Source organism: Botryllus schlosseri, chromosome 6, assembly GCF_051294905.1.
Source record: "Botryllus schlosseri isolate E-star chromosome 6, Bs_hap1, whole genome shotgun sequence".
Lineage (NCBI taxonomy): Eukaryota > Metazoa > Chordata > Ascidiacea > Stolidobranchia > Styelidae > Botryllus > Botryllus schlosseri.
Window position 1 is genome coordinate 30,751,120 of NC_137241.1, and position 17,302 is coordinate 30,768,421.

Below are 17,302 nucleotides of genomic sequence, written 5' to 3' on the forward strand. Positions count from 1 at the left end.
TGTCTGATTTCAAAGACTACTAATAGTCGTTTCGACACTTTCCCATCGACAAGATGGCTTGCGCAAGGACAAAAATTTGCGTCCTATCTGTTCATTGTATCACAATCTCGTGGCATGTTGTCTTGTGGCGAAAACTATAGAAAATAAACAACTACAACCTAATTCCACAAACGAGTGTACATCAATTTGTGACACGACCATGTTGGAAATGATGGATATTCTGGTACAATTCAAAGTAAATAACAATCTATGAAGCGAAAGAAGGTCATGCTCAAAGAGGCGTTCCGACGCGATGTACTCCTCCCCTTTTTAATCTGTCTATCACAACGTCCAACGCGAGTGCAGGGGCGGCATCCGTTGCATCATCAGCACAGCGGAATGCGATAGCCAGATATTTCTTCATAACTGCTGGTGTGATCTCCGGGTCAATCATCATGAATGTTTCTTTCAGCTCTTGAACAGATATCTGAACGTAGATTCGTAAAAGGTTTGATAGCTTCAACATGAATAGACTGTTGGAGGTACAGAACTTGAATATACAATTGAATAATATAATCACATTACTAGAAATTGCTAGCTGTTTCTAGTCCGCCAACCATGCAGTAACGTGTTCCGCATCTATCCGTAGGTTAGTTATTAAAAGCAGTAGCAATGGCAAGTAGAAATAGAAGTGAAGTTGTACATTTCAACTCAATTACAAGTTGAAGTAGCAATTTTGCAGACATGTTAAAACTACTGCAAATGTTAGTAGAAAATGAACTTTTGAAAAGCATTCGTGAGTATTTCAAAAAGTAGACTTGATCGAGGAATCACATGACAAAGACTACTTTCTACTTCGTAAAATCATAGGATCATTGGTGTAAAGAGTGAGTAATCTGGTTTTCGAAACAGATAGGTAAAAGCGGAAGTAATCTAAAAACATGGAGCAAGCAGTGCAACTAGGCAAATCCTACTTGAGTATTCGGAAAATGCGGAATAAAAGTAGTAAACATTGCTTGTCCAGTGAGTAGTTTCAAAAGGTAGATTTGGTTAAGAGGCCGGATACTTCTAGCGGCTAATCGGACATGACCTGACAGTCGAAAATATCTGGGTTTATTTCAATAGGAATATAATATTCAATGCTGACACAATAAAAAACAATCGGCCCAAACCTCTTCTTTTCCTTCGAGTTGTCGGAATATTTCGTCGACATATTCCTCCCGTTCTGTCCTTTCCTGTTGTCGTAGCAACGTTAAAAACGGGCCAGTGTGACCCTCCTCGTCCTCGGTGAACAAAGCCTGCGCAGAATCGCAAAATAAAAAATCAGAATCACAAACAGACGCGGTAAAAAGCATGGTAACTGGTAAGCGTTGCTTCTCAAGTTGAAGTCAGTTACACTTCTTATAGAACTAGCAATTTCCAAGAAAGTAAAAAAGTAAGGCCTAGGTTTGCCTAACAAACTGAAAACTGTTATTAGAAGTAGTCTAAAATCATAACCACAGTAGAAGTGCTTCGTTACTGACGTGACCACCTCTGGTTACAGGTGTGAAGCATTTCCAGTTTATTACTGCCTCCTTTTTTAGACCACCTAGGCCAGGTGGGTGTCTGATTTCGAAGACTACTCCAAGTCGTTTAGACACCTTCCTATCTTTCATTGTATCGCAATCGTGGTGTATTGAAATGATGAAATTTTAGTAATAAATGAAATTGAATTACAAGTCTGAGCATAGTAATGGATGCAAAGCTGTTCAAAATCAAAACTACTTGGAAATCGCTATTTCTACTTGTAATTAAGTAGAAATATATAACTGAACCAAAATTCTACCTGGAAAACACAAGGCAAAACTACTTAGGTAGAAGTAGAAAATGAAGTATTTCTCTTCACACCGCCTAGGCTTGGGTGGATGTCTGATTTGAAAGACTACTCCAAGTCCATTCGACACCTTCCTATCATTTCATTTTATCGATGAAAATTATTAGTAAGCCGAACTGAAAGTAACAATGAAAAAAATAGATTTGGTCGAGGAGTCGCATACTTTCAGCAGCTCATTGGAGGTGGCCTACTTTGTAAATTGCGAGATTTATCTTCGTAACCGATACAAAATACTATTAAATAGTATATTTATATGGAAATGAACCCGAATATTTCCGGATCAGAATTGAAAAGAACATTGTCTATCAATAGTCGTACCTCGAAATATGACGTCACCAGCATGAAATGAGATCTCAAATAAGAGAGCGCTGAATGTACTATTTTAAGATGGTACACAAACTCCTTTTGTTGACTAAGCGTGGGCTGATGTATTTTGATAAAGGTGTCTCCCGATGACACGAAATCTGTCGTCTTGATAATTGTTCGCACAGGCGGGATTATCCAACAGATCTCTGCCAATGACAGAATTTATGGCCTTCGAACGCTCAGCGTACAATACAATTAAAAAATAGGTGCAATCTTCAAATGGGCATATATTTAGTTTTCATAACAATTTCACTCATAATGAAATAAAAAAAATGTGATGGAAACTCATCTTGAAAGTACTTTCTACCTTTCACAATCCAAATTGTAAAAATAAAGTGGTTCGGCCTACAAACTGTTGACATAGAAGCGGAAATAGCCTAAAATGGCTTGAGTAAGTCAAAGGCAAAATCTACTGGATTAATCTGAAAAAGAAGAATTGCTTCATTAGTGATCACAAACCTGATAACTGATGGTGTCTGTAGAATCGGAGACCATCTCCAATTCCGACTGTGCGGCTTCTATCAAGCCTTCGACGCTCTGATCGCTTTTAAATGGAAACGATCTTCTGATTGCGGCTTCAAAATGGTCTACGGCCAGGATTCCTGGAAGCAAAGTGGAACAACTAGATCATTTTCAGCTTTTTTCAAATTAGATTGGAATTAGAATCGTAGCTACAAAGTTTTTTTTTAAATTAGACTAGAATTAGAATGACTGAATTTGCAAAAACTTGGAAATTGAAATCAATTCCGAATTAGAAAGAAATACAACAAGAATCAGGTTCAGTTCATATCAAATCAGACCTGATTCTCATAAGCGCAAGAATGACAAATGTCTGTACACCGAGCTTGGCTCGTTTCACGCTATACGGTTCCATAGCATTTTCAGCAGATTTGTTCAATTACCAATCTCGTTGGTTGACGGCCAGCTAACTACTGGTTTTCGAGTCGTTATAGTTCTAGTTGTCGATTTTAAAAGGCATTTTAAAAAACAACTTAGTTGCGGATCAACTAGAAAAAATGCGTTGTCGTTTGGTATGAATCGTGATACCGACCGGTTTTGTGTTGTGTGATGTTCGTGCAGTCACTGATAGCTCAGAGTCGTCGCTACTAAGAGTAGCGTGGTCTGGGAGTGGATTTTTGGGGTCGAAACCCCTCCCATCTCAAACTTGAAATGAAACTCCGTCCTTTTGAAATGCCAATTCTATCTCCAATATCTCTTCGGTCATTTGCGATTCCGTATTTCATATTATCGGTTATTGGTTGGTTGCATATTTTTAAAGGTCGCTAGTTGTTATTTTTAAAAGTGAGTAGTTGTAGTCCTAGTTGTGCATTTTCAAAATCCAAAAGTTTGTACAAGTCTGATTTTCAGGAGAACCGAAAATTGGATTAGAATTCTAATGAGAGCATTCCAGAAATTATGTTAGAATTATATTGACGGCATTGCACACTAATTAGTCAAATTTACAAACTACCAGTACAATCATCTGCCTGAAAATGACTTTGAGCTTTTGGCACGAATTTTAAGAAATATCAAACAGAACCCAAACCTGATTCATCATCGTCCATTCCCGTCAGTGTCATCATAATAGTCTTAATCACTTCGTTTTCTCGATAATACACATCTTCCGCGTTCTCCCCGTTCAGAATATCTCCAAACAGTTTGACATGGGGCTCGTTCTGGTAGTTTGCGATCATTTGTCTGAGAGAGTAGCCCCATTCGGCACACATTTCAGCGTCGTTGTTGTACTTTTCCTGTTTGTTTTCAGAATATGTTTTGAAGAGCTTCTTGGAGGTACAGAACATGAATATACAATTAAATAATACCTCACCAAACTACCAAAACCTATTCTATTGAATAATATATTGTTATAAAAATAAACTCGAATATCTTAGGCTGACACTTAACAGGGGTAATCGTCAGCAACTAGTAGAGAATCGGAAAGAACAAAGCTGAATAATATACAACAAAGTTCTTTCCAATTGTCTACAAGTTGCTGACGAGAAATATTCAATAGGAAAGGCTTTGGTAGTTCAGTGAGGCAAAGAAATGAAGGCTGGCCGGATGTAAGTAGAAGTAATTGTGAATTTCTACTCAATTACAAGTTGTGATTTCCAAGACATGTCAATACTACTTCAAGTAAAAGCAGAAAATGTAAGGTCTGAAATATATACGAGTTGGTAGTTTCAAAAGTACGTGATTTACTTTCCATCAGAGGTGTTCAAAGTAGACGGTGTCGCTACTTGAGTAGAAGTAATTGAGACATTCCAATTCTAATCTAATTTGGAAAAAAAAACTGTGTAGCTATCATTCTAATTGTAATAAAATTTGGAGAAGCTGAATGTTTTCTCGAATCTGTTCTGACGATGACCTTGAAATAATCGTTCAAGAACTCCGCCAAGTCTTGTCGAGACCCTCGCTGCGTGTCGCTCTGCCCTTTCTTGCTCCAAATATCTTTCAGAATGCTCGAGGCTTCCGCTTTTGAGAACCTCCTGTTTCGAATCGATCCCTCGAATCGCAGATATCTAAAAATATCAAAATAAGGGTAAAGAAAATGTCACCAAACGATAGTCTTCGATCAGACATTGCTCAGATTTGTACAAACTACCGATCTAGTTCATTGACGGTCTACTAACAACTGTTTTTTTGAGTAGTTCTACTTCTTGAAGCAGACTTCCAAAAGTGAGTAGTTCTACTTCTAGTTTTTTTACTAGTTCTACTTCTAGTAGTCTACTTTTGGATTTTCAAAAGTGAAAGTGAGTAGTTCAAGTTGTAGTTCTAGTCACGAGTTTTGAGAAGTGAGTAGTTGGAGAAGTTCTTGTTCTAGTTGTGAGCTATGAAAATAGAAAAGTTCTAGTTCTGAGAGTGAGTTTTGAAAAATGACTAATTCCAGTAGCAAACAATCAAAAGTGAGTAGCTCTAGCTCTAGTTGTAGATTTTCAAAAGTGGGAAAGTGAGTAGTTCTAGTCACGAGTTTTGAAAAGTGAGTAATTCGAGTTCTAGTTGCGAGTTTTCAAAAGTGTCTATTTTTAATTCTAGTTGCGAACATTTAAAAGTGAGTAGTTCTAGTTGTAGTTCTAGTCTCGCGAGTTTTGAAAAGTGAGTAATTCGAGTTCTTGTTCTAGTTGCGGATTTTGAGATTTTGAATAAGTGAGTTTATCTACTTTCAGTTTGAGTTTAAATTCTAGTAGGCCTACTAGTTGCAAGTTTAGAAAACGTATTAGTTTTAGTCCCAGTTGTAGTTGTGCATCTTGAAAATCCAGTAGTTTGTACAAATCTTACAATGGCACATCGTCGCCAGTTCCCTCTCCTTCGAAAGTCTCCGGGCCTCTTTCGCTGGCTTTGCTCAGTTCTGCAATCAATGTTTCCAGCACCTCGGCACTGCGCTTGCCCTGGCTTAACTCCTGCCAATGTTCTTCCCCTCCTGGGATGATTTTCGAACATGTCTTCCATTGGGGTCGAGGCGTGGCGCTTCTTCTGAGAGTTTCTGATTCTGTGTAGTATTCGTCGCGTTGTTCGATCACCTGCAGCGATACAGATATTATATATATTATCTCCCGCAGGGTTAGTTACTTGTATCACATTGTTTGATTCACAGCAGTAAACACAACAAATTATAAATATATATATTAACGTATTTGAAGAGTTTCTTAGAGGTGCAAAACTATATGCAATTGAATAATAGATTCAATATTTAGGCTACAACTGAAGGATGTTTATATAATATGCATACTAGGGTTGTCCAAAATTTGGAAAATCTTAAAAAGTCTCCGTGATTGTGTCTCATTCTATAGATTACTGATAAAAAACAATAATTAGCCTGAAAGAAGCTTACAGAAATGCCGTTGAGATTTCGGTCAAAGCGTTTGAAAGTAGCTGCTCAAGAATGGGCGTGCCACCGACCATAGAACGGCGAGAAGACTAGTAATCAAAATACAACGGCTTTGATTGGCTAATCGGCTATGCTCCAATGATCACGGCAGCAGCAGCTTGCTGATTAGGTGTTCAAGAAGTCTGCTACCGGCGGGGATTCTGAGTGCGCATTGTTAGTATTTTGGCAGGCGATGATTTAAGATTAATTCCGGACATGTTGAGTTACGAAATACATGATGAACAAACAACACCTGCTTCACAGAAGCTTTTACAGCATGACTGCTTTATTGTGAAGGAAACGGCTGAAACCTACATGCCGTGTTTTCATCGAGATAAAGCAAAGGCGCTATGCGAGTGTTGAGCGAATTCACCGTTTCAGTACGGATCCATCATCAGTAGGGCAATTTTTTTTTTGACATGACAAATAAAAGTCAAAATAAGGTCAAAATTGGAGCGTTAGGTCAAAAATTGTCAAAATTGTTGACAAAGTCAAAATTTATTGCAACCTGCATTTCGTTTATATCGTAGATATTTGGATTGTCGGTGAACTTATCATTTGACATTTTACAGCTTGTAGCCTGCTTCACAGGCCTACCGATGTAGACGGCCCATTGTCTGCTCATTGTGAATCATAAACGCTCATATTAAACAGATAAGTGAACATGGTGTTATGCTCAACGTATACCGTTATATCCTAACTGATTTTGCGGCAACTGTAGGTACGGTGCAGCTGTTACTTCGGTTTTGATTTTCGAAATGCCTAAAGTGTCAGATACACACGACTACAAAGTTGGCATTCATGTGCGAGAGTTTCCAAGAGAGTTTTGCAAGCACCGAAATGGCCAACTGTATTGTGTCTTTTGCAGTCAATTCGTGAACTGTGACAAGCGTTTTAGAGTAGAAAGCCATCGGTCGTCAGCAAAGCATCGACGACGGCGTACTACCGACGCAATGACCCCAATACAGTCTTTCATTCCAAGTTCAAAGACTGACTTCAAAAGCAAGTTGGTTGAGGCCTTCCTAGCGGCAGACATCCCTTTGTACAAGCTACAAAACTTTAAGATCAGACAGCTGTTCACTGACCTTGGGCAGCCAGTGCCGTCTGAGACATCCTGTCGTGCTCATGTAGAAAAGTTAGCTGAAGACTCGCGAATGCTACTCAAGGAGCGCCTCTATGGCAAGCACGTATTCCTCATAGTTGACGAGAGCGAAATTGTTGGCAGCAAGTACTTCAATATACTCATTGGCGACGTGGCTGTACCAGAAAAGACGTACATCTTAGACTGTAGTATAGTAGAGACAGTGAACCAGCACGTAGTGGCAATGAAGATTGTCGATTCACTAAAAGAGCTGGGAATTGAAAGAAATAATTTCATTCTTTTGCTTTCTGATTCAGCCAGATATATGACTGCTTGCACTACCGCGATCAAGATTCTCTTCCCCCGTCTCTTTCACGTCACCTGCTTGGCGCATCTGCTACATAACTGTGCTGAGAAAGTTCGCGCTCACTTTCGAGAGGTTGACAACTTCATTGCAACAGTCAAGGCGGCGACAGTGAAGAACAAGCACCGGCGTTACAAGTTCAACATGATCGGCAGTCCCCCACAGCCGGTACTCACTCGCTGGGGAACGTGGCTCAATGCTGTAGAATACTACGCCAAGTACCTTGTGGAAGTGAGAAACATCGTCAGTTCGTTTGAAGGTGACGGTGTTTTGGTAAAGCGAGCAAAAGCTGCTGTGAATGACTGCAACATTATAGCATCTCTGGTCAGTATCCAACGCGACTACCAAGCACTGCCTCAGCTTATTGAAAAAATGGAGAGCTCCCGATCCACGATTAAAGAGGCTCATGCCGATATCTCAAATCTGAATCTGAATCAAGACTGCGTGGGCATTGGCTGTTATATCAAGAAGCACATGATGAAAAATTGTGATGTAGACACCATTGTCAGAATGAAGCAGCATGGTGTGTCACCAGCAATGTACAATGTAGACAATTTCTACCCGAGAATGTAGGAAAGTATCTTTCGTTGTACCTACAACAAACTTTAATTATTTCTACCATATTGGGTTTTACATGTAAGAATTTGTTAGTTTTCAAGTCAAATAAGTATTTTCAGGCCAAACAACTTCGTAAGGACAGACAGTTCCAGCCAGAATTGAAGAAAAGTAGTACAATTCTAACATGATGTGATAAAACACCTAATTTGCATACGTTAGGTCAAAATTTGGTCAAAATTAAATTTTTTTAGGTCAAAAAATGTCAAAATTTTGATTTTTTAGGTCAAAATCTTCCTTTTTTTAGGTCAAAAAAAAATTGCCCTAATCATCAGTGAATACAAATATATAAAGCTTAACAATGACACTATACTTTGTGTGATGTTATTGGGCTGAAGCTGTAGTATATAGGTGACGTATTGAATGCTCTAGGGATCGGCGGAATCAGCCGGTTATGCTTGGCACTTATCAGATGCTTACAGCAAATTGAATGCACTTGTAGGCGTTGTTAAAGTCATTAATGATAATGCAGAAAAGAGGTGGTAATGTACGCATACTCGCACTGGCTATGCTGGATATGGTATGCCAAAGTCCTTATTGATCCCGCTGAAAAGAGGTGTGAAGAAAAGCACAGACTATGCTGCATATATAGTATCCAGCATAGTTTGGATATCATATCCAGCACAGCCTGTGCTTACCTTACACCTCTTTTCTGCAGCATCATTAAGGACTTTGACAACTCTTATAAGTGAATTCAATTTGCTGTAAGTATAACTGCCAAGCATAACCGGCCGATTCAGTCGATCCCTAGAACCTTCAAAACTTCAGCTATATACTACAGCTTGGGTCCAATAGGATCACACAAAGTATAGTGTCATAGTCAAGCTTTATATTTGTATTCACTGATGATGCATCCCTTCTTAAACGCGGAATTCGTTCACCACTTGCATAAGCACCTTTGCTTTTCCTCGATGAAAGCACGGCATGTAGGCTACAGCCGCTTCGTTCACAATAAAGCAGTCATGCTGTAAAAGGTTTTGTTAAGCAGGTGTTGTTTGTTCATCATGTATTTCGTAACTCAACATGTCCGGAATTAATCTTAAATCATCACCTGCCAAAATACTAACAATGCGCACTCAGAATCCCCGCCGGTAGCAGACTTCTTGAACACCTAATCAGCAAGCTGCTGCTGCCGTGATCATTGGAGCATAGCCGATTAGCCAATCAAGATCCGTGGTTACTTGATTACTAGTCTTCTCGCCGTTCTATGGTCGGTGGCACGCCCATTCTTAAGCAGCTACTTTCAAACGCTTTGACCGAAATCTTAACGGCTTTCCTGTAAGCTTCTTTCAGGCTAATAGTTGTTTTTTATCAATAATCTATAGAATGAGACACAATCACGGAGACTTTTTAAGATTTTCCAAATTTTGGACAACCCTAATGCATACTGTATTACATTCAAAATGATTTTTACACACAGGATTGTGACCCAGTCACAAGGTTCCTAGTCACGAGATAATCTTACCTTTATAGTTTTGACTCGAGTTAAGTCGAGTCATTTTCAATTCACCACCGAGTCAAGTCCGAGTCCAAGTCATCACTGTTCATTATCTAGTTCAAGTTACATTCAACTCACTTTTTTGAAACGCATGATTGATATTCAAAGCCTCAGATTCATAATATACTCATTACTTTAATCTGAATATGTTTTTTAAACAGATAAAACACAGCTTCTGTGCCTATTTTTCAATGATCGGTCCTGAATCAAGTCGTACATAACGTCTCCAATCATATGACTTGCGCAATGGCTCGAGTACAAGTCGAGTCAATACACAGAGTGACTCAAGTCGAGTCGAATCATTTGCGATATTTAAGAAAATCACTGAAGTCAACGAAAAATTGGAACTCGAGTCATTACACCGCGCTCAATCGAACCTGTTTGTGAACATCCAGTAGCGTGTCATGTTCCTGCCTGAGCTGAGCAAAATCTTTTTGTAGCGTTTCGTATTTTTCGTTCATTTCGTCAAAATTGGCTTGCAGGGTTTGAAAATCTCTGCGCGGCACGACATCACCGTAGTCTGCTTTCATTCGGTTTAGCTCGTTGGCCTGAGATGTCAGATTTTCACGAGCTACCTGCAAAATTGAGTATATCATATTCAGTTCAGTTTTATCAATAATTTCATCAGATGAAAACACACAAGATTGTAAGAAATATGGAAGATTGGATTGCAAAGTGGACATAATCACGCAAACTGAATATATGTTACAAAATTGAACCTTGAATAGTATATTCATATTGAAATGAGCCCGAATATTTTCAACTGACACTCGTCAGCAGTAATGATAAGCAATTAGTAGAGAAAAGAAATGAACATCGTATATCAACAATGATATCACAAAATATGACGTCAGCAGCATGAAATATCGAATACGAGAGCGTTCAATATACTATTTTTAGAGGGTACACAAGCTCCTTTTGTTGACACAGCCTTTGCTGGTGTATTTTGATAAAGGTCGACTCCAAGGCACACAAATGAAAGTGAGAACGGCCCTTCCGAACGACGCGAAATCTGTCGTCTCAATAATTTTTCGCACAAGCGGGATTATCCTACAGATGTTTGCCAATGGCAGAACTTATGGCCTTTGATTTCTCGGCAACAAGTTTGAGGGGATGAGTCAAGGGTGAGCTTTTCACCAAGCGTGAATTGCACCTATTTTTAGTAATATTGCTCATTTTGTATCAGTTGCGAAGATACATCTTGCAATTTCTGAAGTAGCCACCAGCCAACTCTAAATATTTAGCCTAAAAGTATGCAACGCCTTCACCAAATCTACTTTTTGGAACTACTCACTGAGTGCTTTTTATACCTTTCATTTTCTATTTCTGCTTGAAGTATTTTCCGAGCGTCTTGAAATAGCCACTTCCGTTTGTCATTGAGTAAAAATTTGCCTGATTACCTTTACTTCTACTTGATGTACGGCAGTTTTCAGAGGTCTTAAAAATGGCTATTTTAGCTCATAATTTGCCGCCTTTATTTTACTTTCTTTTCCCAACTGCAGTCGTAGACATCTAAGATTAACTATTTGCGATTAATTGCTTAAGCAGAATTGAACACTACGGCTGCTTCAAATATTACTGGCTACTTGATAAAATTATTGGGATGCCAAAAAAACGCTGCACACCAAATTTGGGTCAATCCCACCTAGTGGAAGCTATTATTCTACTTATTGTAGTAGAAAATTTTGGATATCATAATTATAATAGCCCATTTACGGTGGAAAATTCTTTGATTATTTATTATCGACCTACCCTCCGTAAATACTATTAGTTTTCGCGACTGTAATAACTTTGCTTGCATTGGTTGAAATGGAGCCAAATTTGGTGTGTAGCATTTTCTAGGCAACCCAACGATTCCATGCATGGGGGTGGAGAGTATAATATAAGCGAAAAAGTATTTTTAAACAGGCCTAGTGTGGCGTACCTGTAGCGCAATCTTCAGCCGAACTGGATCTTCATCGTCATCTATGGCTCCCTGGCCCGCGATACGTTTCATGTCTTCGTACTGATGTCGGAGGTCGTTCATGTCGGAAATCAGCAGCTTACGCATGTCGCATTCGTCGCGAAACCTGCAACCAGAATTGGACAATTATAAATTTTCAGACTTTCCAAATCAGATAAAATTAGAACGACCACTATACGTTTTTTTCAGATTAGATTAGAATTGGAATGATAGCTACATATTTTCAGTTCAGTTTGGTTTATTAGCAATTTTATTAGTTCAATACACCACAAAAATGCGATACAATGAAAAGATAGGAAGGTGTCGAAACGACTTGGAGTAGTCTTAGGAATCAGACACCCACCTTGGCCTAAGCGATGTAAAGAGGAGGCATGCACACTGAATGAAAAACAGAAGAAGATAGTATATATAAAAGCGACGAAAAATGGGATGGCATGTCATGGAAGAGATCGATCGAGATCGATAGGTCAGGTCGTGGTCCGGTAATCTTGAAGTTAGATTACAATCACTATGATAACTAGTTGCTATTTACTATACAGCTTTTTTTCTGAATTAGACCAGAATAAAAATGAGTGAATTCGCAAAACTTGGAAATTGAATTGTATTCCAAATCAGAATAAATAGAACTAAAACCAAGTTCAATCCCTACCAAATCAGAGTTGATTCTCATCAGCATGAGAATGACAAATATCTGTACATCGAGCTCGGCTCGTTTCGCACAATACAGTCCTCCTGTACCATTTTCAAGAGACCAGAAATAGATTAGAATTAAAGTGAGAGCACAGAAAGATTTCACAGATTTGATTAGACTTAGATTACCGCCATTTCAGTCTAATAAGTTTAATTAGACAACTAGAACTGTCTAGATGTCCAGGTCTGCCTGGAACGACGACCTTTGAACTTACTTTTTATACTCTATCGCCATCTCCTCCTTGAGTTTCAAAATCTGAGAGTGAAGAGAATCTTCTCGGTTTTTCCCGTTTCCGATTTCTGCCAGAAGCGTTTTCACTTTCACCCGCAGATCGCGAATCTCGTCGTTCTCCTGCAACAGAATACATTCGTCTCAATATAGCTACAGAGGTGGTCAGTAACGAAGTACTTCTACTTTTTGAAGTACTTGAAGTAGATTTTGCCTACTCACACTACTTTTTAAGTAGTTATGATTTTAGACTACTTCTACTTGACAGTTTTCAGTTTCGTAGGCAAATATAAGCGTAGAATACCTACTTACTTACTTACTTGTGAACCACCACTCCTACTTCTACTTGAGTAGAAATTCTGGCGTTACTTCTACTTCTACTTGAGTAGCGACGGTGACTACTTTGACCACCTCTGTATAGATAAATACCCTACGGATCAGACTTGTATAAACTACCAACCTAGTCAGTTGGCGGTCAACTAACTACTGGTTTTTTGAGTAGTTCTAGTTGTACATTTAAAAAATATTTCATTGCCGAACAACAAGCCAACACGTGTCATCGTTTTGCGTTGATACCAATGCTAGCTCATGGTCATCATAGTCCAATGCTCCAATGTTTGATACTAAACAAATATTTTAACGATCCAAAATCGATTGGCTAGAGTTAGATTTACAATAAATTAAGCGCGTCTCAGTAAAATATCCAAAGAAAATGACTGACGGACGCTTTATATAACCATGAGCCAAATAAGACCAGAAAGATTTGATTGCTAATGGTTAAATTCCGACAACAAATGATTTACGTAAACAAAATATTTAATGACAATCGACAGCACCGGCAGAGGTGGTCAGTAACGAAGTACTTCTACTTTCTGAAGTACTTGAAGTAGATTTTGTCTACTCGCACTACTTATTAAGTAGTTATGATATTGGACTACTTCTACTTGTTGGTTTTCAGTTTTATTGACAAAAATAGGTGTAGAATGCCTACTTACTTACTTGTGAACCAGCACTACTACTTCTACTTGAGTAGAAATTCAGGCGTTACTTCTACTTCTACTTGAGTAGCGACGGTGACTACTTTGGCCACCTCTGAGCACCGGTTGCCCAACCGGCATCTATCGGTAGGTTAGTTACCTTTATATCTTATATCTATACTTATGTCTTATCTATAGACACACGACTCACTTCCTCCCGAATTCTGAGAATCTTAAGGTCGCATTGTTCTGACGTCGTGATCAGCATTGCTTTTAACGGTTCCAGTTCGCGAATTTTCTCTCGATAATGGCTCAACATCTTTTCATACTCGTTTTTTATCTAGAAAGACACAAGATTAACTCAAGATAGGATTGGGAAAAATCGAGCACCAGAGTGATTCGATTCTGGATCCAATATCACGCTTCGACTCGAGTATTCGAGAATCACTAAATGTTGCGTCCCAAAAGTGGGAATGATACGGAAAGTTTAAATATGTACCTTTTATGCGACCACAAAGAATATTATACCAGTTCTAAATCACATCGAAGATGACTTGGTCTTTTTTCGACCATACTATTTTATTGCACTTTGTGACAATGCTGTGGGTAGATCATGACTTCATACATATATCATTTCCAGTAACGTGTGTAGCTTTCTACTAAATGTTTCGTATGTTGTGATACGACCAATCTTGGTTCACAGCCTTCCACAGTTGAAAATATAAAAACTATAATTCTTGTTGATCAATTTAGTCTAGTGGCAAGGATCGTAGAATATCATTACTAAAAATAATCATATCCTCACTACTTGACTAGAATCCTTAGAACTTATACTTGACCAAGATTGGAATACTCAAATCATTCGTCCATCCCTACTTCCCTACTTACAAACCTGTGATAACAGTGGCCTGTATGTCCTGAAGTCTCCGATTAAGTATTCAAAAACTTCACGGTAAGCTTGTAGCCTGAGTTCACTTGGACGCGGGTCTTGGCAACCTAGGGCAATTACTTCACGTTCAACGTAATTTTCGAGAGCTTCCAGAAATCTTGGCTTCGGGATGACGCTTTGCTGCAAATTTTTCAGTAAAGAACAGATTCAGGATGCAATCTCGTGCAATCAACCTTTTTGGATTTCTTTCCACCAATTCCGATTGCGCTAATATCTGCAACACTGCAACTTGCATAGGCCGGCCATGAGTCCATCTCACCTGACATGGTGTCGACGCCAGGCCGTAAAAGAGAGTTTGGTGGCAGCTGGTGCTAAAATACAAGATAAAATTGTATAATACATTCTTAATGAAATGAACGTGAATATTTTCGGCAGACACCAGTCAGGATCAATCGTCAGCAACTACTAGAGAATTGGAAATAAAATTGCAAAACAACAATCGTATCACCAAATAAGATGTCACGGTCATTCAATTATATACGGTACTAAAATTCATGAAATTTCGGAATAGTCAAGGCGAACATGGCTTAAACTCAATGTACTAATTTTAGATTATTCACGAACACATTTTGTTGGCACAAACTGTTGGTTGGCGTTTACATATATATCATACAAAATACCAAATTAACAAGCATTAGTATAGTTCTGAAGTTCTGGAAAAGCATAATTGGTTGATGGATGGCGTACTTTTCAGAGGTTGATTGGAGGGTAGCTACTTCTGAAATTGCAAGATGTATCTTTGTGAGATCCTGTTTAGAATCGGTGTCCTGTGCTCACACTATGTTTTATTTTTTAATTATATTTTATTCAATTACTTTAACTTGGAAAATCATCACTGCTCACCTGATATATCAGGCAAAAAGGCCAGCGATTCCAATCAGGTGTGAGATAACTCAAAATGATCAATTGCATAGAAATAGGTGCGATCTTCGAAACAATATTCAGTTTTGGTGATAAAGGGGTTCTTCATCATGAAAATTTCACTCATAAATGCGATGCAAGGATATCCAAAATTTACATTTCGAAATTCAAGAAAAAAGTCAAATACTTAGTTTTTTTGAGGTGGGAGTATTCTAAGAGCATAACTTCTTGTGTAAATAGCCAAAAACTACATGAGAACTCTGAAAAGTTGATGTACTTCGTTGCTGGGGTTACTGACCATGCACGTACCTGTCAACTCAACTCTGGCCAGGTACCATTACCAAGGCATTTTACGATACACTCACCTTTGATGTCATTCCAGAGAGTTGATACGAAGGTCCGCGATTACGTTGCAAAGTTGATCCTGTAGGGGGTTCGAGCGGGGGTAGTTTCGAAGGTTTCAGCGCCATTGTGCTCGCGGTGCTTTACAAATAAAATTCCAATTTTTGTTCAGTCCCCTACTCAATGCTGGAACGCTGGTGTTTTGTAGTTAGTTAAGTGTGACGGTTTCCTTGGCGATCACAGCGTCCTCTGCCGGGATGCATACTTTATCAGAATAAATTATCGCTGGTTCTGTTGGTACATCATCATCATTGGTTTATTAGCAATTTTTATCAGTTCGATACACCACAAAAATGCGATACAATGAAAAGATAGGAAGGAAGGTGTCGAAGCGACTTGGAGTAGTCTATGGCAGTGGAACAGTATCCCGCCGGCCATCCGACAGTCGACGAGCATGTCCACATTCAAGTCGAAATACAAGCAATTACTACTAAATAAATACAGTCCATCCTCAAGATTACCGGACCACGACTGACCTATCGATCTCGCTTCCCATGACATGCCGCCCTATTTCTTGTCGCATTCTTTTTCTATACTATCTTCTTTACTTTCATTCAGTGTGCATGCCTCTTCTTTACATCGCCTAGGCCAAGGTGGGTGTCAGATTCCATAGACTACTCCTTGTCGCTTCGACATCTTCCTGTCTTTTCATTGTATCGCATTTGTGGTGTATTGAACTGATAAAATTGCTAATAAACCAATGATGATGATGGTTCCCAACCTTTTTGTCTTCATTCCCCACTTCAGATTCATTCCGAGCCTTCATTCCCCACTACCCAAAACTTCTGTCATTAGCCATTTGCTAGTTTGAGTAGACAAGACACACAACCACACCAGTGCACAAGAGAATCGCCTATAATTGCAACATAAAACGTGAACCAATACCGGTAACCCTCAAAATTCAGCGGAAGCGTTATTTCACGTCATGCTGAGCGGGTTTAACCCCTGTTGCGTTTGCGACGCCATCATTGATTATCCGGAGTTAAAAAATGAGTTTTTGTGAACAACACTTAATACAAAATTTTAGATACATATATTCCAGAGCAGTTAACTAGTAACGGTAATTGCGCATGTCTCTCCGTAAATATGTAGACTGACCTGTTTAACAAATGGGTCTATTCCCCACCGAACGTAAACGAATATCGAATGTTTAAATATGGTTATACGATAACTAATCTAGGCCCTGATTGTACACTGTACAATGTACATTGTACATGTACAGATTTACTCCCGATACTAAACCACTCGCTACTCGAGTCTAAGTCTCTCGAACTCGAGCCGTTCGACATGAGGATGCGTCATTTGAGCGAGCACAGCTTGGACTAATCTTACTAATCTGATGAAGTCCGGCTTCTTGATCGGTAGGTCGTGCGTTCGATCCCCCTGCCGGATCAGACAGACTCGAAAACTGGTATCCGCGGCTATCCTGCTAGGCGCTCGGCAATCACGGATAACATGGTGGAGAAAAAAATGGGCGTGCAGACTAGATGACCTTCCTATAGAGGCCGTATCGCAGCTCCGTCGTCAAAGCATCTCGATGGTGCAGGCGAAAAAGAATATACCTATCATCTCTGAGTATAGCAATGA

At 39.1% G+C, this 17,302-nt stretch overlaps 3 protein-coding genes across 6 annotated transcripts in view; 1 reads left to right on the forward strand and 2 right to left on the reverse strand.

Moving 5' to 3' along the window:
- The window catches only part of LOC145440675 (uncharacterized), a 74,526-nt gene that overhangs the window by 11,616 nt on the left and 45,608 nt on the right, over positions 1–17,302 (reverse strand). The window lies entirely within an intron of this gene.
- On the reverse strand, positions 182–17,199 carry LOC145440648 (translin-associated factor X-interacting protein 1-like). Of its 2 annotated transcripts, XM_080318351.1 has the most exons (14): positions 17,048–17,199; positions 15,679–15,796; positions 14,626–14,763; positions 14,396–14,572; positions 13,715–13,843; positions 12,513–12,649; positions 11,569–11,713; positions 10,022–10,219; positions 5,498–5,739; positions 4,587–4,740; positions 3,765–3,969; positions 2,678–2,820; positions 1,152–1,277; positions 182–466 (listed from the first exon to the last, which is right to left on the reverse strand). In XM_080318351.1, the coding sequence occupies exons 2-14, from the start codon at positions 15,781–15,783 to the stop codon at positions 272–274; spliced, it is 2,094 nt and encodes a 697-aa protein (XP_080174477.1). In that variant the 5' UTR covers positions 15,784–15,796; positions 17,048–17,199; the 3' UTR covers positions 182–271. The 2 variants fall into 2 exon arrangements, with proteins under 2 accessions (XP_080174477.1, XP_080174476.1); XM_080318350.1 differs by lacking the exon at positions 17,048–17,199 and having other exon boundaries at positions 15,679–15,918.
- The window catches only part of LOC145440664 (uncharacterized), a 198,402-nt gene continuing 187,620 nt past the window's right edge, over positions 6,521–17,302 (forward strand). The window contains exon 1 of the mRNA XM_080318377.1: positions 6,521–8,023. Coding sequence (XP_080174503.1) covers positions 6,845–8,023 — 1,179 coding nt within the window. The 5' untranslated portion in view covers positions 6,521–6,844. The remainder of the gene's footprint in view (positions 8,024–17,302) is intronic.

Excerpts from the sequence above, each read along its gene's own strand:
- LOC145440648 (XM_080318351.1), bottom strand. The coding sequence starts at position 15,783 with ATGGCGCTGAAACCTTCGAAACTACCCCCGCTCGAACCCCCTACAGGA. Across the intron at positions 11,714-12,512 it reads ATGGCGATAGAGTATAAAAA|GTTTCGCGACGAATGCGACA; the intron begins GTAAGTTCAAAG and ends TTCTGGTTGCAG. Across the intron at positions 5,740-10,021 it reads TACTGGATGTTCACAAACAG|GTGATCGAACAACGCGACGA; the intron begins GTTCGATTGAGC and ends GTATCGCTGCAG.